This window comes from Rhinopithecus roxellana, chromosome 18, assembly GCF_007565055.1.
Source record: "Rhinopithecus roxellana isolate Shanxi Qingling chromosome 18, ASM756505v1, whole genome shotgun sequence".
Lineage (NCBI taxonomy): Eukaryota > Metazoa > Chordata > Mammalia > Primates > Cercopithecidae > Rhinopithecus > Rhinopithecus roxellana.
In genome coordinates this window covers 59,998,708-60,023,315 of record NC_044566.1, presented here as the reverse complement: position 1 = coordinate 60,023,315, position 24,608 = coordinate 59,998,708, and the positions used below count along the sequence as shown (strand labels likewise).

The following is a 24,608-nucleotide window of genomic DNA, read 5'->3' as shown; positions in this document are numbered from 1 at the left end:
CAGGTTCAAGTGATTCTCCGCTCAGCCTCCCAAGTAGCTGGGATTACAGGCACACACCACCACGCCCAGCTATTTTTTGTATTTTTAGTAGAGACGGGGTTTCACTGTGTTGGACAAGGTGGTCTCAAATTCCTAACCTCAGGTGATCTACCCACCTTGGCCTCCCAAAGTGCTGGATTACAGGCATTAGCCACTGCACCAGGCCAAAAAACTAAATTTATAGTACTATTACTCCTAAGTTTATGAAGACAGAGGGAAAGGGATACACAGTCTACCTAAGAGTTGTTTCACCTGTCCCAAAATGAAATCCTTTTGTACAATTTTCAAACTGTGCTAATCTATAGAATAAAATCCTTAGAAACACAAGTGCAAATACTAACAAGTATTACTCTGAAATAAAAGTATGAAAACATAGATGAAGATGTGTATATGTATATAATATACATTTACACACAAAACATGAATTAGCATATTCTTACATCGTATTTAGTTAAGATGAACAAATATATACAAACACACGTATTAAACAAGATAAAGGTAATATTCATTCAAATGTTAACAGCACTGAATAGTACAAATAAAAAATCATATTCTTATTTCACTAAAGGCAATTTAACAAAGACCTTGTTTATAGCACTGAATCTAGTTTTTGGCCTCACAACTTAAAAAGTAATATAAACATGGAGAGAATATTTAAAGTTGAAAGGAATAGCAAAACGTTTTAAAACAAAGAAATACTATGGGATTCAAGATGCGATGGTTTAGGAGAAAGCTTAAAGGCCACAAAATATTATGTAAAACATATAAAGAATTATAATGCTTAATTTTTTTAAACAGCATTCTAATTAGCTGGGGGTTTTGTAAATCAAAACTATTGAAGAAATATTTTTCATAAGACATTGGGAACAATGGTATTAAGAGAGGTAGTATTGTTTTTTCCCTCATGTTGCAAAGAGAAATGCTTAATTATCTAGGTTAGTCGAGGTAAAGCTTGGTTTGAAGGCAGGGGATGAATGACAAGACCTCTGAAATGAATTCCATCTCAGTTTTTAATCTTAAGTGAAGAAACATATCTAATAAAGAAAGCTATCCAGTGAGAGAAATATGGTTTGCTCTACAGAAAAATTAGCACTAGAAGATATTCGACAGTACAAATCCACTTAGGACCAATTGTTAAACAACTGTCTAAAATATTTTTATACTAGAATTATATCACATTAAATTGAACAGAGAGAAATCAAACATTATTAGAATCACTTTATCCCTTCAAGAACTGGCAAGCATGTGGGGTTAGGAAGATGGGTTGAGAAGGAGGATGATGACTATGTATGTGTTACAAGATGAATATGTATATTATGAAGAAAACTCCCCAGGTGATTGATATACCTACTACTATTGCTGGGGAAATTTTGTTTGAAGTAAGTGATGTGCTGATTATAGCTAAGTAATAATTCTGTCACACAGATCAATCAGCTGAAATATAATTTTACCTAATGAATAGAGAAAACAGTTAAGGTGCCCTATAACAAGTTAGTATTTCTTGCATATTTAAGGTAGTGAAGGAAAAACACTAAAGTTTTATGAAAAGTTAGAGTTAGGTACAAACTATTAAAAAACTGTTCAACAGTATCTATAAAATAGATAAAGTTAGTTTAAAATTCGATTGTAGAAAAACATCCTAGCTCCTACCCACCACTCTACTACTCAGGTGTTTTCATAACAGTCAAAATCATTACAACAAGAGAATATAAAAACATGTAAAATACAATTTCATTTAATTTTTATTTACACTTTAACAATTTGCTGGGAAATTAAACAACTTGCTGGGAAAATCCTTTGTGAGGCAATGTAGCCCTTTTTTATTTGAAACTATTTAAACTCTAAGACAGGCTCACTAACTCTTTCAAGTGCAACAACAAATGTGTTAGCTGAAAATAGCTAATTTAATTATTATTTGTGACACAGACATGATTATGTGAGTCAAGAGAGCCTCCCCACCTCTGTCTTCCCTGTGGAGGAGGAGGTCTTTGTGTGCTTTTGTGTGATGGTTCCACTGAATTCATTACAATAGAAATGGACATTTGATATTCATAACGATCCAACATCTGAGCAATCTTCTTTCGAGACACACCATGTTTATTCCTCCTAACAAAAAAGAAAAGGATTATAAATCTTTGTTGCAGAATGTACAGGCTTAGAGATTAACTGTTTTAGAGAAAAAGTATACAAATTCTAAACAATATTTTGGAAATAAACAGAATATATGTTTCATCTGTCCACATTTTACGTAAAAAGATTAAAAACTCAATGTTTTTATCAATACTTTAAAAAGGTAAAAGGATTCCATATATCACAGAAAAATGTTAATTACATCCTCTTCACATAGAACTACCTATTTATTCACTAAGCCTGCTGACTATATCCCCTTGTTAATAACAAAATTGAAGATTATGAGATACTGTTTTAAGAATTACAGAAAGATTGAGTGGACTTCTAGGACTTACGAAAGTAGAAGTAAAATATCATATTTTAGAACTTATTAATGACGGTTTGTACCACATTTTTAAAATTTATTATCAACACCAAATTATTATTAGAGACACAATTTAAACATCTCTTACAAACATAATGTTGAGCGAAATAAATTAGACACAATGAATATAAACTGTATGATTCCATACATATATATATGTCTTATACATAAGTAATACAAAGGTTTGATAAAAGGCAAAACTAAGCTATGGTATTTTTTTTAACCTTGCCCCTGCCCCCTAAACTATGATATTAAGGTCAAAGATATTATGGCAAAACTTTAAAGAAAAGAAAGATTACGATTACCCAGGCAAAACAATGGTTACCTTTAGAGAATAAAAGGTAACTGTGACTGGGAAGAGGAATGCAAAGAGCTTCTGAGGTGTTGGTAATGCTCCCATGACGTGAATGATAGCTAAACGTGTGTTGATCTTGTAAGAACTTTGTTAAATTATATATTTATATTTATGTATTTTTCTGTATGTGAGGTTATATAACACTAAAAAGTGGTTTAAAATTTATTCTGGACCCTCAAAGAACTTCTGACAACTTATTTTACCCTCATAGTTTCCTGTAACTTGACCTGGACATGACAAAACATACAGAAAACATATTTTACATTTATCATTCTAGATGTACAAATGCCAATTTACTTATCTCGAAAAAAGGCCAGAAATGTTTACTTTGCAAAGCTGATGTCTACATTCAAAATAAAAAGAAAAAGCAAAAAAGATAGGAAAAAAATTGAGATGAAGTTGAAAATTGGCAAGATATGACTAAATCTGGCTGGGTGCAGTGACTCACACCTGTAATCCCAGCACTTTGGGAGGCTGAGGCCAACTGATCGCTTGAGCCCAGGAGTTCAAGAGCCCAGTATGGGCAATATGGTGAAATCCTCTCTCTACCAAAAAATACATATATATACAAAAATTAGCTGGGCATGGTGGTGTACACTTGCAGTCCCAGTTACTCCCAAGGTGGGTAGATTGCTTGAGCCCAGGAGGCAGAGGTTGTAGTGAGCCAAGATCATTACTACAAGCTGGGTGCAGTGGCTCACACCTGTAATCCCAGCACTTTTGGGAGGCCAGGGCGGCTGGATTGCTTGAGGTCAGGAGTTTGAGACCAGCCTAACCAACATGGTGAAACCCCGTCTTTACTAAAAATACAAAAATCAGCCAGGCATGGTGGCGGGCGCCTGTATGCCCAGCTGCTCGGGAGGCTGAGGCAAGGGAATCGCTTGAACCTGGGAGGCAGAAGTAAGCTGAGATTGCCCCACTGCACTCCAGCCTGGGCAACAAAATGGGACTCTGTCTGAAAAAAATAAAAACAGATCGCTACTGCACTCCAGCCTGGGTGACAGTAGTGGACCCTGTCTCAAAAAAAATTTTTTTTTTTTTTTTAAAAAAAGACTAAATCCATAAGATGTCAAGACTTATGATTCAATCTATTCTTTTAAAAAATCAAACTACGCCAGATATTAGCTAACGTGGCTTTGTTATATAAAGGTGAATTTATAATAAGAAAATAATAAATTTTAACAATTCCTCAAAAATGTAATGAAGCCATAACTGCACAGCATTTTATCATTCATGTATTCAGCATTACTCAAATACTTTTAATTTTTAAGCTTCTGTCTCTTTCACTTCAGGTGTGATACACACACACATCTAGGCAGGCAAAAAATACCGGATATTAGTACTAGTAAATCTGTTTGTCTATCTACACATGAACACACAGCATACAAATGAGAAAGAGAAAGTAGCCAAAGGAATGAAAGGCAAGAGGGAAATAAATTAGTTTGACCCCATACACAGAGTAACAGCTTGAAGCAAACTGAGGTAGGTGGGGAAAAACTGGTTTAAAAAAAAGACGGGTGAAGGCTGCGCATCTCTGTGAATATACAGAAAAACACGGAATTGTATGCAATTAAACAGGTGAATTGTAAGGGTATGTGAATTATATCACAATAAAGCTGTTACCTAAAAATAGATGTCGGGAGGTGGAGACAAGGAAGAGACTAGAAGTGAAAAAAAAAAAAAAAAAAAAAAAGGCCAGGCACGGTGGCTCACACCTGTAATCCCAGTACTTTGGGAGGCCGAGGCAGGTGGATCACGAGGTCAGGAGATCTAGAACATCCTGGCTAACACAGTGAAACTCCGTCTCTACTAAAAATACAAAAAATTAGCTGGGCGTGGTAGCGGGTGCCTGTAGTCCCAGCTACTCAGGAGGCTGAGGCAGGAGAATGGCATGAACCCAGGAGGTGGAGCTTGCAGTGAGCCAAGATCACGCCACTGCACTCCAGCCTGGACGACAGAGCGAGATTCCATCTCAAAAAAAAAAAAAAAAAAAGGAATAACAGTCAGGAAATGCTGTGATATGAACGGAAAAGGTAAATGTAGGTACAAACGGAAGAGTAGGACTGAAAATAATAGAAGTCCACACTCTCTCACCACAAATACTGAAATCTGATAAGCTGTGAAAACTCAGTTCTCCACTGACTCATTTGGCAGCAAACTCTAACCAGATCTATACACATTTGGCAGCACAACATAATCAGAACTGACTTTACATTATGCTGATTCTTTGTCATTTACTTGAATTGACAAGTCATGATCTGCTGCAGAAATATTAAGATGTTTGATTATAACATGCTCCCCCAAACTCTGAAAAGGGAGTTAAGATTAGGTATCTATGTACTACATTACCTTTCTAAAATCGCTAAAACCTAAATTCCAAAACACATTGTTTCCAAGGATCTGGTATAGCATTATGGTCCCGTAGTTGAAAAGACAGAAAAGTGGGAGCAACATGAAAGCACAAAGTAAAAAGCTGATGGGACCTAAAATGGGTAGGAGATCAAGGTGGAAAGACAATGCAGAGAAGTGGCCTAGCCAAAAACCAGAGAAAAAAGGTCCTCACATTTTACCCCCAGTTTCCTGAACCTACACTTGTATTCAATAAACTGTGAAATGATGTTGGAAATCACAAAAGAAAGAAGTTAAGGATTCAATAAAAATTTGAGAGTCTTACTTTTCTAATTCTTCAGGATCAAATTTCCACCAAGTTTCAGGTTCATGAAACTCTACTCTGTATCCTTTTCCTATGGCCTACACAAAGGAAAGGAACAAAAACCCAGAGAAGTACTTCTTAAAGTAAAAAGAAGGCAGACGGATAAATTTCATTTCAACAATACTATAAACTTGCTCAACCAAGAAAAATGGTGCTTTATAAAATAATATGGTTTATAAAAGTTAAGACTACTTAACTGGATAAATTTTGATTACTATTCTCAAGGAAACTCAAAACTAACAAGATGAAGCTGGGCATGGTGGCTCATGCCTGTAATCCCAGCACTTTCGGAGGCCAAGGATGGCAGATTGCCTGAGCTCAGGAGTTCGAGACCAGCCTGGCCAATATGGTGAAACCCTGTCTCTACTAAAAATATAAAAATTAGCTGGGCATAGGAGCAGGCACCTGTAATCCCAGCTACTCAGGAGGCTGAGGCAGGAGAATCACTTGAACTGGGGAGGCGGAGGTTGCAGCGAGTCAAGATGGTGGCACTGCACTCCAGCCTGGGCGACAGAGCGAGACTCCGTCTCAAAAAAACAAACAAAAAAAATTAACAAGATGAACATATTCCTTAAAAAAAATCATTCACAATTTTTTTAAAAAACTAAGCAAACCAATAAACCTTTTTAGAAAACAAAGGACAAATGTTTTAATAATCAAGATCAAACCAGCCCAAATTTTAGAATGTGAAAAAATTGACAATAAAAAATAAAAACTTTCTCATATTTCATATTTACCACTTCCACATATGGCTTCATTTCCCAAGCTTGTATATTAGTGTTATCTATTATAACTGGAGATCTTCCCTGATCGATAGCTTGTTTTGCTGAAATAAAATATAAATTTAAAAATGAAAAAAAACAGATTAGGTTAAAATACACAAAATAAAAGTTAAACATTGTTAAGAAATGAACTACATCTCTTTACTTAAAACCAAAACTATGCAATTTCTTCAGTCAGTGTCATGAAAAAAGAACTCCAATAGATTGAAAGGGAATTAAAGGACATAATCATATGCCAGGTGTATTCTCCAGACTGGATGCTGGCTTTGACAAACTGGCTCTGAAAGGCATTTTGCTGAACTTACAGCTAATCAAGCTTTCAAGTCTAGAACTAACTTTCACTTATGGGAAATATAAGAGATGAACAATTTACATCTGAATATAGACTAAGTAAGAGAAGAGGTGAAAAATTATTTTGACACAGAAGGATGGAGATTATTAAATGAAAATGGCCAGTTACAAGACAATAGTTAAATATAATCCTATTTAGGTCAAAAGAGTTGGGGAAGATTTATGGAGATATTAAAAGTGGTCACCTGTAGGTGGTAAGAATATTTTCATTTACTATTTTATCTGTATTTTCTCTTTTTTGGGAAAGTTACTGCAGATGATTATCTGTATTTTCTAATTTTCTACAATGTACAAATAATGCTTTTGAACTAAGGCTCATGTTTTTGAAAAATTATGGATTTAAGTCATTACTTACCAGCAAAACTTTATATATCAAGTAGCTAAAAATCATAGTTCAACTGACTTTGTGGATATTTCTTAGAACTATGGTCTTCAAATTGGGAGTTGCGGTAGAATGGAACTTTTCTAAACTATTGTCTCCCATCCAAATGCCATCTTTTCTACCAAGAGATAAGAATCACTGTCACAAGGCTGGGCGCAGTGGCTCACACCTGTAATGCCAGCACTTTGGGAGGCCAAGGCGGGAGGATCACGAGGTCAGGAGTTCGAGACCAACCTGGCCAATATGGTGAAACCCCATCTCTACTAAAAATACAAAAATTAGCCGGGCGTGGTAGTGTGCGCCTGTAGTCCCAGCTACTCAGGAGGCTGAGACAGAAGAATCGCTTGAACCCTGGAGGCAGAGGGTGCAGTGAGCCGAAATCATACCACTGCATTCCAACCTGGGTGATAGAGCAAGATTCCATTTCAAAAAAAAAAAGAATCACTGTCACAAGAAGCCACTGTTAATGACAGGAGTATGTATATCTCTGAGATATACGAAAGAAGAAAAATAATTAAGAACCTTTGATAAATTTAAAAAACTAAGGCCAGGTGTAGTGGTTCAGGTCTATAATCCCAGCACTTTGAAAGGCCAAGGTGGGGTGGATCACCTGAGGTCAGGAGTTCAAGACCACCCTGGCCAAAATGGCAAAACCCCGTCTCTACTAAAAATACAAAAATCAGCCAGACTTGGTGGTGTGCGCGTGTAGTCCCAGCTACTCGGGAGGCTGAGGCACAAGAATTGCTTGAATCTTGTGAAGTGGAGGTTGCCATGAGCCAAGATCGTGCCACAGCACTCCAGCCTGGGCAAGAGAGTACGACTATGTCTAAAAAAAAAAAAAAAGAAAAGAAAAAGGCCGGGCGTGGTGGCTCACACCTATAATCCTAGCACTTTGGGAGGCCAAGCCGGGTAGATCACAAGGTCAGGAGTTCAAGACCAGCCTGGCCAAGATGGTGAAACCCCATCTCTACTCAAAATACAAAAATTAGTGGGGTGTGGTGGCAGGCGCCTGTAATAATCTCAGCTACTCAGTAGGCTGAGGAAGAGAACTGCTTAAACCCGGGAGGCAGAGGTTGCAGTGAGCCAAGATCGCACCACTGCACTACAGCCTGGGTGACAGAGCAAGACTCTGTCTCAAAAAAAAAAAAAAAAAAAAATTAAAAAATTAAAAGGCTGAAGCAAAACCAAACATCATTATGTTCTCACTCACAAGCAGGAGCTAAGCTATGAGGATCCCAAGGCATAAGAATGACGCAACTCTGGAAACTCAGGGGGAAAGGGTGGGAAGGAGGTAAGGGATAAAAGACTACAAATTGGGTGCAGTGTATACTGCTTGGGTGATGAGTGCACCAAAATCTCACAAATCACCACTAAAGAACCTACTCATATAACCAAACACCTCCTGTTCCCCAATACACTATGGGGAAAAAAAGGCTGAAGCAAAATGCAAAGATATGGAAGTTTTCTCAGGAGTTAGAATTCAAACCACTAAGTTCAATAGAATGAAAACATTTATACAGATGTCTAGGACAGACAGAATGCTAAAGGTCAGTTAGAATAATCACTATGGGGAAATACATATTTGGGAGATGTCTCTAAACACCAAAAGAAATTTAGAATTTGGGTCATAAATAGGTGCCATCATCTATTAGTGCTAGCTTGGTGCTAGCACCAAGACACTACCGTCTCCCACTGCTCCATCTCTAATCATAATGATCAAATCTTTCATTCAAAACCTTATTAAAATTATTCTCCTAATGTCTGATATGCTCACACATCCAAGGAGTTGTGTTCTAGAAAATACGTTTTTATTGACCAAATAAATTTCTGATTTGTAGGAATGGGGAGATTATCTTCTTTCCATTATCATCCAATACCACAGTCTAGCAAATTTCGCTAGAAAAGAGCTCCTAAGTAAAAACATGTCTGAGTACTCAAATAATGGGAATAGTTTTCTTAAACAAATGAACTATCACACTGTAAGAAAGAGAAGAATTACACTTTGGAGATGTTTTCCATTTTTAGGTGTTCTAAAATTAATTTACGTTATTTTAATAATAAATGTGAAGCAGACAGACTTTCACAGAATGGTGCCTAGCATTTAAAGATATTCAAATCCATATTTATTGTTCCAGTTTAATAAGATACCATTACTCCATTTAACACATATAATTAACATAATACAAATGACATAAACATTTTAATGAAATATTCTGTACTAGTTTGTTTGTGTTTTTTGAGACAGAATCTTGCCCTGTCACCCAGGCTGGAGTGCAGTAGCACAATCTCAGCTCACTGCAGCCTTGACCTCCCTGGCTCAAGTCATCTTCCTATCTCAGCCTCCCAAGTAGCTGGGACTACAGGTGTGCACCACCACAGCTGGCTAATTTTTATACTTTTTGTAGAGATGGGGTTTCATCATGTCGCCCAGGCTGGTCTCTAACTCCTGGGCTCAAGTGATCCGCCCGCCTCAGCCTCCCAAAGTGCTGGGATTATAGGCAATGAGCCACCACACCCAGCTATGCTAGTACTGCAATGAGAAAAAAATGTCCCACACAAATAAACTTACTAGTTCACCAAAGGTATACTGGCTCTGCCCTGTCTATTCATTCAACTTAACTAATCTTGTTCCCCTTAACTTTAGGCCAGTAACCCCAAACATTTTCAGAATTGCAATCCCATCATTATTTGATTTGAGCAGCAATGTTCTATGGCATTAAAAAAAATCAAAAAATTAGTGTTTTTTGAGATTGCTACGCCACTCTCCAATATATTGGAGAAATTCTAGAGAGTTATAAAATCAATACTGGGAAACAGTCTTACGATCAAATTTATCCTTGTGAAACCATAAATTGTAACAGAGTGAAAACTTTTTACTCGAAAACACCCTCAGCCAGGCACTGTGGCTCATTCAAAATTCTACAAAGTTTTTTAAAAAAAGAGCTGGATGTGCTGGCACACGTATGTAGTCCCAACTACTTGCCTGTAGTCCTAGTTACTCAGGAGGCTGAGGCAGGAGGATCTCTTGAGCCCAGGAGTTCAAGGCCACACTGAGCTATGATTGTGTCACTACACTCTAGCCTGGGCAACAAAGCAAGACCCCATCTCTAAAACACACACACAAACATCCTCACTGAAATTCCTTACTGTATTTGACAAATAAAAAGAAAAGTATTACTATTTTTCTTGTATATATTATACTTTGGGCAACCCTAGTTGGTAGCTTTGAGATAAGTTCTTCATTACAGAATAATTCTATTAAACATGGAAGGAATAACTAACCTAAAAATCACCATTTTGCAATTCTGAATGAAATAACTGACTCAGGAAACAATTTATTGTTGGATAAAACCATCATATATAAGGTTAATAGGGAACTTGATAACAGAAGGAAAAGGTTGTCCCTGTGAAGCTACTGATTAAGCTCACTATTACTAAGACTAGGACAACCAAATACCTGCTTGCCAAAAAAAAAAAAAAAGTTGAACCTAATTAAGCCTCTATTCTAGAGCTAATTTCCATTCACATAAAACAAAGAAGAGGAGCAAGTTCAATGGTTATCACCAAGAAGCAAATAGATAACTACAGCATAAGCAACCTAGTTTCTGTAACAATGGTATAAGGGTTAAAAGAGGGAAAATGCTATGGTTTAACTTAATAAAATAAAACAAAATGCATTTTGAGGACTTTGTTTGGATCCCAATTCAAACAAAATAACTTTGAAGAGATTTTTAGGACAACAGAGGAAATTCAATTACACTGGGTTACATGACCTGAAGGAACTGGTATTTTTTAATATGTGTGATAATGGCAATAAAGTGAAAGATGTGATTAAGTAAAAAAGTTAATTTGAAATGTATAAAGTATGATATCTAGAATTTGCTTTAAACAGAGAAACAGGTAAAAACAAAAAGATAAAAGCCCATATACCAAAATCTTAATAACTGATCATTCTGGGTGACGGGTCTATGAGGTTCATTACAGTCTCTTTAATCTCTTTAAAATTTTTCATAATAAAAGCTATCTGTTTAATCATCAATCCATCCTTCTCTTAAAATAACATTGTATATATATTTACTTATAGTTTAGATGAACAGTTTTCAATTCTTACTATACAACAGAATCATCTGGAGAACTTTCAAAACAAAAAATATCAATGTTTAGGCCCCACCCCAGATCAATTAAACCAAAATATCTAGGGCTGAGGTCAGGCACACTTTTGTCTGGCTTTTTGTTTTTTGCTTTTTTTTAAAGTCCCCAAGATATTCAATAGTGTAGCCAGGTTAAGAATCCCTATTAATGATAAACAGAAACTGACCCATGTCCGCTAAAAAAATGTATTAAGTAGGTTTCTTTCTTTTTTTTTTTTTTTGAGATGGAGTTTCGCTCTTGTTGCCCAGGCTAGAGTACAATGGCACAATCTTGGCTCACTGCAACTTCTACCTCCTGGGTTCAAGTGATTCTCCTGCCTCAGCCTCCCAAGTAGCTAGGATTACAGGCATGTGCTACCACGCCCGGCTAATTTTTTATATTTAGTAGAGGTTTCACCCTGTTGATCAGGCTGGTGTTGAACTCCTGACCTCAGGTGATCTGCCTGCCTCAGCCTCCCAAAGTGCTGGGATTACAGGCGTGAGCCACCGCGCCCAGCCTTAAGTAGGTTTCTTGTAGAGCAATATTGAGAAAACCTTTTAATATTCACAACCAGTATATTAAGCCTTGGAAAACATTAGCATTATTCTCAGGGAAATAATTTTGGGACCACATAACAACGGTACAGATTCACAGTTCTCTGAATTTACTCATCAAGTATAAAATAAAGCCTCTTAAAATATCCCACACTGCTATCATTTTACCAGCTTATACTGATACACTATTTACAGTTTACAAGGCATTTTATCTAAATTCTCTGCTTTTCACAAAAACCCTGATCAGGTAGGGCAAGTATAATTATCACAACCTCTAACAGATGAAGAAATTAGGTCTCAAAGCTATTGAAACGGCTTGCCTAAAGTCATTCAGCTGGTAAAAACCTAAGTTGAGAACAAAATCTAGGTCTTTTGACTCTGAGCCAAATATTCTACCCCGGGAGACTTGGCCCAAAACAAACCTCTGTTCTGGTTCCAGTCATGGGCATCACCAAGTTGATTAACATTATACCTGTACCCATCTTGATGGTGAAAATAGTCATCAGTGCTGAACACAATGCCATCACGATTCTGACCAAGCAGAATTCTGTTAACAAAAGAAATCATAAAGGTGCCATTTACAAAATCTATAACCATCAGAAATAAATACAACTGAAATAAATCACATAGGAAAGGTTATTAAATGAATTTCTGATACTTACCTGAAAGTATATTAGGAACCTAATAGCCTAAGAGCTGAATAATCTTACAAAGATTTCAGAGTTCAAATCATTTCACACTTAAATCTACACAATTACAGACACTAACAAAAACTTTTTTTTTTCCCGAGATGGAGTCTCATTCTGTTGTCCAGGCTAGAGCGCAGTGGCACAATTTTGGCTCACTGCAACCTCCACTTCCTGGGTTCAAGTGATTCTCCTGCCTCAGTCTTCTGAGTAGTGGGATTACAGGCATGCGCCACTATACCCGGCTATTTTGTGTATTTTTAGTAGAGACGGGTTTCACCATGTTGGTCAGGCTGGTCTTGAACTCCTGACCTCATGATCCACCTGCCTCGGCCTCCCAAAGTACTGGGATTATAGGCATGAGCCACTGTGCCCGGCCGTAAAAAAAACTTTTTAAAGCAGCATTTGTATTGCAACTTTTTAAAACATTCTTTACCCAATCTCAAAATTATATCATTATCCATGTTTTCACTTTAGTAAATTTTGTATTTGTTGTCTAAAATTGCCTCAATCTAGTGCAACACGTAACCTAAAAAGCAAGTAAGCCTAAGCAAGCAATTCATTTGGAAAAAACCATATGTGACTCTAGACAGCTTTAATAAACTCATTTCCATGAAACATATATGATCCTCTAGTGAAAGTCAGAAATAGTTGGAGGCTTAAGGTTATGGAACAATCTGTGATCCTCCAAAGTATAATCAAACTTTAAATTTTCAAGAAATTAAGTTGCTAGATCAAATTAATTATTAAACACTAAATGAAAAACACTCAGTTCAAATCAATGATAATCAAGCTTTGCTTTGAAAATGATACTGTCTTAAATTGACAAGCACAGCACGATTAAGAAGTACTCAGAGAGAACTTGCATTACCAATGACTCAGGAAAGAAATTGGGAGTGTGCTGTGATAGGGAAAATGCAGCAAGATAATGATTTGGTGAGAGCAACAACGAAAGTATTCTGTTGTTTCTCTCCTCTCCTTCAACCTTTAGGCAATTGGACACCACTGTATACTTCTGCGGGGATTGGTGGGATGGAAGGTGGAAGGAATTGAGACTAAAAGAATATTGGCCTGGAATGAGTCAAACTGACTTATTTCCTACTAAAAAAGTAGTAGGGAGGGTTTCAACTGTTAAGATGACAAGTGTCATCTCTCCATCCCTCAGCTTATAATGGTATCATATACAGTTCTCCCTCAATATCCATGGGAGATTCGTTCCAAGACCACAATTGCTGCTCAAGACCTTGATACAGAAATAGCTGTTTGCATATAAACTATGCACATCCTTCCATACACTTTAACTCATCTCTCTATTACTTATAATACCTAATACAATGTGAATACTATGTGATTATACTGTATTGTTGAAGGAATAACGACAAGGAAATAAGTCTGTACATTTCAATTCAGACGCAATATTTTTTCTCAAATACTTTCAGTCCAAGGTTCGTTGAATTCACTGATGTGGAATCAACAAAAATGGAGGGCCAGTGGTATATTTTATAAAAATAAAATCACTCGTATCAAAATAAAGCAATTTAAGTATGTAAAGGTTGGTGTGAAAGTAATCGCAGTTTTTGCCATTAAAACGCCAATTAAAAACTGCGATTCTTTTGCACAAAACTCTATTTCCACTTACAGAATTATAGTTCAAATCACTTCAGACAAACCAAATGAAAGTTAATGGTTTGGGTTGTGTGTCTGCTTCCTTGGGGGACTGGAGTAGGATTTCTTTTTCACGCAGCCATGATTTTTCCAAAACATGTCTATATGACACATTTGGCATTTTACTGCTTATGCAGATAACCCAGAATATGAAAATGCCATGATATTAGAATTCTAAAGCAAAACACAATCACCCAAAAAGAGATTTTGGTTGTAATCAATCACATAATATCTAATTATGTTCAACAGTACCAGAAATCCAGATAACACCTTTTGTAGATACTCTATGCTTCCTTTTTTTTTTTTTTTTCCCATTCTACCAGTTTATTAGCAGGTGATTTTTTTTTTTTTGGAGAGAGTCCCGCTCTATTGCCCAGGGTGGAGTGCGGTGGCATGATCTTGGCTCACTGCAACTTCCACCTCCAGAGTTCAAGCGTTTCTCCTGCCTCAGCCTCCCGAGTAGCCAGGACCACAGGTGTGTGCCACCATGCCTGGCTAATTTTTGTCTTTTTAGTAGAGACGGGGTTTCGCCATGTTGGCCAGGCTGGTCTTGAACTCCTGACCTCAGGTGATCCTCCCACCTCGGCCTCCCAAAGTGTTGGGGTTACAGGCATGAGCCACCGTGCCTGGCATGGGTGATTTTTAAGATGTTAATAATATCGTTCTACATGACAATCATAGTTTTTGTATCTAAGAACTGGTTTAAATTTTCTCAAAATAAAAGGTGGAGAAGTAATAAACCAATTTATATCATTAAAACAAGTAAACATTACATATGAACAAATCTCAACGAAGAACATTTTCTTAAATATATAAATCGTAACTACAGTAAATGTTTAGCTTGAAAATACTTTTCCTCCCAGGCAGCATAGACTGTTCACACATCTTTTTCAAATTCCCTGAATTACTTCAAACCATGAAGCTTTATTTTATGGACTTAAAAAAACGCCTATATGAACCTAGGAATATCTCAATGTCATACCAAGCCTCTAAAGCAAAAATAAATTATTTAAGAACATTCATATTTTCAAAATTCTTAGACTCTGTCAGAACTCTCAAGTCAGGTACTAAAATGGATTCACAGAATGTCAAAATTTAGAGATTTGAGTAAGTCAAATATCTAATTTTAAAAAATCAAATATGGGCTCAGTGGCCACTTGATTTCTATTTTTTTTTTTTCCAAAACAATAGCTATCTTTTTGAGAATCTATTATATGTCAAATACTTTACATAAACCTATGACCTCATTTAATCCTCATAAAAGCCTGCCAACTCATAAAAGCATGCCAATTTGATAATAAACCAATTCAGGAGAAGAAATAATTTTGGCAAGTTAGATGGTACTGGGAGAACTAAGATAAGGCATCTCCTTGACCCCAAAACCAATGGCCTCCAATGATCCCTGCCTCCTGGTGCTCACAACCTTGTATCCTCTTATTCTGCAGTAGGCTTAGATTTAGTCCCCAGCTTCTAAGAAATAGAATATGATACAGGTGATGGGATGTCACTTTGGAGATTAAAAAAAAAAAGGAGCTTCTGTCTTAAGACTTGAGCTTGCATGCTTTCTCTCTCTCTGAAATAAATCAGCTGTCTTGTGAATGGAGAGAGGCCAAGCAGCAAAGAAACGAGAGAAGCCTCAAGTCTCCAGCCAGCAAGGAACTGAAGTCTTCAATCCAACATAGCTCACAAGGAACTCAGTTCTGTCAACAATCTTGAGAGAGCTCTTAGAACCAGATCCTTCCCAAATCAAGCCTTCAGACCAGAACACAGTCCTAGCTAACATCTTGGTCACAGCATTCTTACAGACACTGAACCAAAGGCACCCAGGTAACTATAGCCAGAGTCCAGACCTACAGAAACTATGAGGCAGTATGTTCGTTGCTTTAAACAACTAAGTTTTAAGGTAATCTGTTATACAGCCTTGTAACTAATGTACTCTATACTTACAATTTCTCATTTAAGAAACACGTGAACCAAGAGAACCTGTTCCCAAAACAAGGCCTAAAAGAGAGTCCATTTCTTTTTTTTTTTTTTTTTTTTTTTTTTGAGACAGAGTCTCGCTCTGTCACCTCCTGCCTCAGCTCCTGAGTAGTGGGACTCAGGCGCCCCGCCTATCGCCGGCTAGTTTTTTGTATTTTTTAGTAGAGACGGGTGGTTTCAACCGGTAGACCAGGTGGTCTCGATCTCCTGACTCGTTGATCCGCCCGTTCTCGGCCTCCCAAAAGTGTGGATTACAGGCTTGAGCCACCGCGCCGGCAAGAGAGTCCATTTTCAAGGTTTGTTTTTTAAATTTCTAAGAACTGCACATTATTTTAATACTTTCATGAGCATTTACAAGTGATTTTCAAAAAAAAATACAAAATCTGAGTAAAACTGACACATCATGAACACTTTTCCCCTTATTTACTGAATGTCTTTATATACTTCCTGAGACAACTTTACTGGGGTACTCTAAACACTCCCTGAATTAAGAATAAAGGGACCTACACTAAGAAAGGTAAGTCTTTCCTCTGGAATTAAGGAGACTTGCCTCCTCCAAAAGAAGGGAGAAAAAAAAAGGCTTTTCCCATCTCTCCCTAAACTATGGTAAATATATTAGTTTCTGTAACTTCTATAACACCACAAACTTAAAAACAGGAATTTATCTTACATTTCTGAAGGTTAGTAGTCCAAAATCAGTTTCACTGAGCTAAAAACAAAGTGTGTGCAGACCTGTGTTCCTTCTGGAGGCTCTACAGAATTTGTTTCCTTGCCTTTTCCAGTTTCTAAAGTTTAGCTGCACACCTGGGCCTATGGGATGTTCCACCATCTTCAAAGCCAGCAGTGTAGCATCTTCTCTCTTGACCTTTGCTTTGGTCTTCCTCTTTCTCTGACTAATTACTCCTGCCTCCCTCTTATTAAGAATCTTTGTTATTACATTGGGCCAATCCAGATAATCCAGGACAGCCTCCCCATTGCAAGATCCTTAACTTAATCAAATTTGCAAAATCCAATTTACCCTGTAAGGCAACATATGCACAGCTTTTAGGGATTAAAGCATGGATATCTTTGGAAGGGGGACATTACTCACCCTCCCATTGCAAATATCCACAATAATCTGTAATTACAAACAGATGACAACAAAAAAACTAATTTCTTAAATTCCCTCACTTTTTATTTCTTGGGGTTAGGTAAGAAAGATCCCAGCGTTTACCCATTCTCTATTGTCTTCCAGTTTCCTTATTGGTTTTGTTTTTACTCTTAGTCCTTTATCCATCTATAAGTTATTTTTGTGAATGATTTAAGGCAGGGGCTTTAAATATTTTTCCAGACTGACAATCAAATATCCTATTACCATTTATTGAATATTTTGCCCTACTAATATAAAATGTCATTTCATCAAATATTAAATTCTCTTATATGTAGGTATGTTTCTGGATTCTCTTTTCCTTTTTTTTTTTTTTTTTTTTTAAATAGAGACAGGGTCTATGTTGCCCAAACTGATCTCAAGTGATGCTCCCCACCTCAGCCTCCCAAAGTGTTGGGATTACAGGTGTAAGCCACCACACCTAATGTGTTTCTGGGTTCTCTAATTTTATCTACTTGTTATTTTGCTAATTATTGCAAAGTTTTGATTATAGTAGTTTCTAAGTATATTTTGATAGCTGGTGGGATAAGTCTCATTTTTTTCAAACTGTCCTTGTTATAGTTACATACCAAACAAACTTTATTGGCTTCTCAAATTCATACAAAAACTCCTTTGGGATTTTGGTTAAAGTTTCACTGAATTTATAAATCAATTAGGGAGAAAAGTGACATCTTTATTGGGCTATCCTACCCATAACCACCCTATGGGCCAAAGCTATGGCCAAGGCTATTATGGCCTACTGTCTCTCTCAGAATCATCATCAGACATCTTGAATACTTACCATGTTAGAGACATGCTGATTGGGATGTGGGCAAGGACTAAATGAAATAAGAAGAGGACTTGAACATTACCTCCAAAGAATCTGAATTTTATCCAACAGCCTACACTCATTACCACATACCAAATGTAAACATTACTAATTTTTTTTTCTTGTTTTTGAGACAGGGTCTCAATCTGTTACCCAGGCTAGAGTGCAATGGCACGATCATGGCTCACTGTAGCCTCTGGGGCTCAGCCTCCCAAGTAGCTGGGATACCCAGGTTATCCAGGCTGGTCTTGAACTCCTGGGCTCAAGCAATCTGCCTGCCTTGGCCTCTCAAAGTGCTGGGATTTCAGGTGTGAGCCATCACGCTCAGCCGGTCTTTTAATTTGGTCCTCCAAATCAGCTCAACTCTGATCTATCAATTTTCACTCTATTATTTTGTCAAAGCTTGTTTTAAATGTGAACTCCCATATGAAGCCATTCCTCACCAAAGAGTATGCGACTTTATATCTAATTCCAAATAACCAAAACCACTTCACTCAAAAAGTGTTGACCTAAAGAGTTACAGACCAGGCTCCTTGAAGTCAGGAGTCATGTATAAGACTACATATCCATTAAGCATTAAAGTGAAGGCAAAGGAAAAAACATACTATCATTTTATTCCTAGTTTGATCTCTTGCTAGCTTTTGTAACTTCTAAATCACTTAACCTCAATTTCTTTTAGCCTCTGCTCCTTCTATGAAATGAAAAAACAACCCATCTCACAAGATTTTTATGTATGGAAATACTCTGTAAATTGTGAATCACAATACAAATAGTACTTGTTGGTGCTACATATAACTTCTATTCTTATGTCTATTCTTCAAATAAGTATACATATTATATCTAATCACCTCTATCATCTCCCACTACAATGTCTCCTTTAAATTCTATTGAATTTCCACTACTTTATTCACCTTTAGTTTCAACATACTCCAATATGTGGTCTCAAGTCTAACTTTTCTTCCTTACGTTTCTTCTATACCCCCTCTTAGTCAAGTGGTCCTAACTAGCAGACTCTTTTATCCAATTTCCATATTTCAATTATTTATTTTCTCTGATAGTATATCCTAAATCTAGAAGACTGCCCGTTTGTGAGACCTCACTCCTAACTTCTATTATTATAGAGGTGAAATTTTATCTTCTCTACAAAATCCTCACTAACATAAAAGGAATCAAAATACAAAGACCAAAATTTAACTTTGGAATGAACTAATACATTCACAAAGATCACCGTTTATAATCTAGCTTGAAATATCACAAATCTTTAGTGTCTTTTCTCTGAAAAAAAAGTCTAGTTAGGTTTTTAGATTGTCTTGTTAGTAAATATAAAACATTTGCAAAATGGTTTCTTGGACTTCTCCATCCTCACCCAAAGATACCAGAAAATTTTTTCCCCTAGTCTGGCACAAATCTTGAATCATCTTATATAAACTGCAGAAAATTTGTACTGCTTACTTTACACTATTTTTTCACAATTGCATAAATATATTCAAGTGCATCAATAGTTTTAAAATGTAAACAAAAAAAGGAATTTGAAATATCTTGTAATACAATAAACCATCACCAGTTCTAATGCCAATTCAGATATTGCTCACTTCAAACTCCTGAATTTTAAGAAATCAAAAAAGGGTTCCTTCCACCAATCAGTGGTATGAACATGGCACAGTGCTCAACACATTCAAAATTCCTTTCCTTGGGTTGTCTCATTTGATTCCCAAAATAATTCCAGAAAAATTAAGTATCATTTATTCCATTAACAGAGCAAAACTTGCCCAAGGTGAAAAAGTGAAATAACTGAGTCAATACCCAAATTTTCTCTTTCTTTTCTCACCTCCAGCTGAATTTGAAAAACCCAAATTTTCTAACACTGAGTCCAACTTTTCTTGAATAGCTGACTCAAAAGGGCAGGCCAGGACAGTCCTCAAGTAGCATTGGCTTTCTCACTGTCATAATTATACAAAGTGTTATCTATTTTTAAAGCCCTTAGCAGAATCTAAATATAAACATATATGCCAATTCTCCTTTCTTCTATCAGAAAAGATTTTTAAATAGTTACACTGTCAGATGCTATTCTCAAATATAGCAAATTAAAGATTTTCTTCCACTAGAAACATGAAAGCATTTGTCACTGATTACAAATATCATTTATAGTTTTAACATTTTTATTTCATTTTTTAGAGATAGGCTCTCACTATGTTGCCCAGGCTAGTCTCAAACTTCTGAGCTCAAGTGACCAGCCCAACTTGGCCTCACAAGTGTTGGGATTACATGCATGAGTCACTGCAGCCGGCGACAAGTATCATTTATAATTTTTAAATAATGAATTACCAAGTATTCAGTTGGTATTCTCTACTCACCGAGACAATGTTGTTTTCCCAGAACCAGGCAGACCTCTTAAAAGAATAAGTAACTTCTGCAATTTATTTAACTTTTCCTCTTGAAACTGCTGGTTCACAAACCTGTCTGTTCCATTATGCTTGTCCATGCCAGGATCTTTCCAGCATCTTTCTCTGACTTCACAGAAACCATTACTCACATATTCATTGTGCATACTGCAGCCATTTCCAGAGGGATGAACACTACTCCTATTCTCACTACAGTCAGCATATTCATTATTCTGATCAAAAGTCATACAATTCCAGTTAACATGACAATTATTTACATAATATCCATTTTGTATCTGAGAGTCATCTTGTGCTTGGAAAATATTTGATGGTAGATTTCGTGGAGCACTTAATCTTTGAATATTTAAATGATAGTTCAAACTGGGAAGAGGAGGCACATGGGGCACTATAAAAGGATGCACTGCCTGCCATTCAGGCCTGAAAGAAGTAAATGAAGTGTCACAAAATGTAGGTATTATTTGTCCATTACAGGGATATTTGCCTGTCTCATTCCCCAAGTTCTGTTGATAATCACAATGTGATGGAAAAACATTATTACTAAGATCTTTCTTTTCTTCGTCAGGTTTTAAGAGACCATTATCATGGCCCTGATAAAATGGAATCAACTGTTCCTGAGAAGGTTCAGATTCTTTACAACTGTTCTCAAAATCATCTTTTTCCTTTTCAAGCTCTTCAATTTCTTTGTAAAACTGGAATAATTCACTGTCTATCTCTGATTTTTCAGAGTTAAATTTCTGTTTCTCTTTTTGTCCTCCTCTGCCATTTATACCATTTAGAGCGTCTGCCTCATTCCTCCCTTCATTACGTTTCTTTTTCTCAGGGGGTTTGTAAATGGGTACCTATAAATGCTTTACTTGTGCTATATATCTCATCGTCTGTGGATACTAATGGAGGACGTACTTCCTGTAAAACCTGTAAATCAATGGATTCAATAACATCTGGTCTATTACCAGGCATCTCATCATGTAAAGGTCTATGCAAATCTGTAGTTTCAGTTTTGTTCTCCTGCAAATAACTTTGTCCTCTGACATCAATGACGGTCACAGGGACCCAATCATTTCCAGTTTTCTCTTGGATTCTGTGAAAATCGGCATTACTATGATTGTGAAAAACATATGCCTCTGTAGTTGACTTCAATTTTTTACAGCGTGGTTCACTCGTTACTTCTTCTCTAGGTCCCAAGAATTTACCTTCAATTTCACCATAAGACATCTGAGAAATAAATAAATCATACAATTACTAGCTTATTAAAAACCTAAATAAAAATTTCTTCAAAAACAAGAAATTAGACAAAGACATTTAAATTTGTGATATATTTAATGGTAACAATTTCCCAAAGTACCAGGGTCAATTTTATAACCACTTATTATTTAAGTACAGTCATAACAGGGTGGTTTATGGGAGGGATCTCATTGAATATCCTTTAAAAAACATATACAGATAGATAGATAGATCTCAACTTTAAACGATCCATTTCTGAATTTGGAGGACCTAAAAGATTTAAGTAAGTCTGCAAAGTTGAGTCAGTAATACATATTTTTTTGATATAGATACACAATTGTGTATTTAAAAGGAGAGTGAAACTGCCAACACCAAATTAACACATACTCAAACTGGCTGACACACTGCATCCTAAGCATTTCCTTACTTAAAATCACTGTGTTTTTGAGAGTAAATAGCTCCAATTCCCTCCCAAACCTCAGACAACCAATCTCCTTAGCATCCAAATGTTAGATTCACTGAAATGCCAGTCTTTGGAGGCCCTTTACTGTGAGTAGTCAGTGTAAAAGAGGTTCCCAAATGGGTGTAGTGCGTTAATTTAAAAGGAAGGAAGAGATAAGTTGCAATGACGATAACGGAAATTCGTTTAATAAAGAAATCTGGCAACTCCCAAAGTTCAAAGCGTTCATCTTTTCCGAATAGTCTATCATGAAGACAAAATTTGCTTCCCTTTAGACCTGGCAGAGTGGCTCAAGCCTGTAATGCCAGCACTTGGGAGAGGCTGAGGCGGGCGGATTGCTGCTTAGGAGGTCGAGACCAGCCTGGCAACATGGCCTAACTCCGTCTCTTAACAAAAATACAATAAATTAGCCGGCCATGGGGGCGCGCACCTGTGGTCCCACCTACTTGGGAGGCTGCGGTGGGAGGATCGCTGGAGCCCGGGACGGCGGCGGGGGGTGCGGGGCGCGTGGAGGGGGGGCGCGTGGGGGGGGTGCGGGGGGTGGGGGAGATGGCGGGGAGGCGGAGGTTATGGTGAGCCGAGATGGTTCCACTGCACTCCAGCCTGGCGACAGAGCGAGACCCCCTCTCGGGGGAAAAGAAAAAAACTGAAACACCTTAGGGACCTCAGAGTACAGCCCAGAGGCCTATTCCACCCAGTTCTTCATTGTGCCACTCTCTGATGTTTCTAACACGAGAGAAAAAGAAATGGACAAAAAGGCGAACTAGAGAATGATGGAAGTAGGCCACAGAGCTGGAGGAGGACAACTGCGGAGAACGCCAACAGGCCTCCTCTCGGTTTCTCATTTCCCCATTCGAAATGTGTCCGAAAAGTCCCGAAGAAAAGCAACCGGGCTGCGTTAACAGAGCGTGGCCTATACACTATCCGAGCTCCATGACTCCAGACTTCCAGTGAGCGGCCCAGGCAAAAGTGCGTCACCCAGCTTTTCTGTCCCAATGGAGACATGCTCAGGTCCTGTCCAGGAATTCTGGAAGTCTCTGAGGCGCAAAAGTTCGCACTGAGCTTACTTCTACGTTTACAACTAATCTAAAGGGTCAAGAAGTGAAAGCGAAAAACGCCACCACCAACCACCCCACCCTCACTTCTAAAACGGGGTGTCTACTCACCTTACTCTACCCCTACGCATTGACCTTTACCTCCCAATAAACCCTTCTTCTAGGAAGCCACGAACCTCTGTGAAGGTGAAAGAAAAGCGGAGACACAGCCCTAAAGCCGAGGTCTGGAAGGACTAAAACCCCAGCTCTCAGAATCGCGGAAACAAACGGCACCTCCGTATGCAAGATGGCGACCACCTCTCGGTTATCCAGGCCAAAACTAGGCTTTTGCGCCAGGCATTGTGGGAATTGAAGTCTGACGTTCACACCGGCTCCGTAAACCTCACGGCACGGAGACTAGGTCTCCCAGAATCCATGGCGTGATAAACGCACTAATTTGGCAACTAAACAGACCGGAATTAGTTCCTAGCTCTGGAGAAGGGAAGTTATCGAAAAACACCAACTTTAGTTAAAAGAAAGCAGCGACCTCCTCTGGCGTTCGCCCCCGAAAGAAAAGGGAATATGAGAACCTGGCGCCCGACATAGATGTGTAACCGGCTCTCATTCTTAGGGCTTTCTGGAAGACAAAGAGCCAGCTGACTTTTCCAACGGAACTCCACAGTTGGTATCACAAATTTGGATTCCGGCGGTTTCTACGAAAGACCACCTGACGTAGTTTTAGGTTCATGCTTTTCTGTGGAAGGAAAGAATTACTGCGGCGCAGGTCCCCAATAACAGATAAAAATACTTATGAACAAAATCGTTTAGTGTCATATCGCTGTTTTGTTTTTGGAAATACAGACCGATGACTGAGCTTTCCCATTAAGAGTCAATATATGCAAAGCACGTAGGACAGCGAGCTCCTGGTAAGAATAAGCGTTATGTAAGTGTTTGTTGCATTAAAAATAAATACAAATCAAACAACTGGCAGTCCACAACTGAGGGCTTCTTTTCTCTTCCCACCACCTCTCCAACCCGTCCTGCCTCCTCTGGTTCCCCATCCCCCATAACTTCAGGTCCTTGCAAGGAAAACTGATCATCTCTTCATATTTAAGTAATTATTTCTATGGATATGTACCTTTTTCCATCTCCAACCTGTTAACAATTTCATTTGTTGTTAAAATTACAGTCTGGAATATATACATTTGATTATTTAACTAACAGCCTTGTGATCAAGGGAGTTCACCAAAGCAACCCATCTTTTTAGAAAGAAATCTATCTCAAATACAGATTTGTGCTATGACCTTTGTCTTCTCATAGTTGAAGTTATGCATCCTCCTTTGAAACAGCCACATTTACGTGAGGTTGTGGCGTTCTCAGTGTGTTACATCCGCAGGCACACTA

At 37.6% G+C, this 24,608-nt stretch overlaps 1 protein-coding gene across 1 annotated transcript; it reads right to left on the bottom strand.

Annotated features, from left to right (window-relative positions):
- Positions 1-1,031: 1,031 nt before the first annotated feature.
- On the bottom strand, positions 1,032-23,563 carry LOC104665291 (NEDD4 binding protein 2 like 2). The gene is given in 7 exon segments (XM_030922111.1): positions 1,032-2,145; positions 5,563-5,639; positions 6,339-6,427; positions 12,224-12,348; positions 20,442-21,325; positions 21,327-21,701; positions 23,337-23,563. Coding segments are annotated over 6 exon segments (1,752 nt in total). The 5' UTR covers positions 23,337-23,563; the 3' UTR covers positions 1,032-1,943.
- Between the last annotated feature and the right edge of the window lie 1,045 nt (positions 23,564-24,608).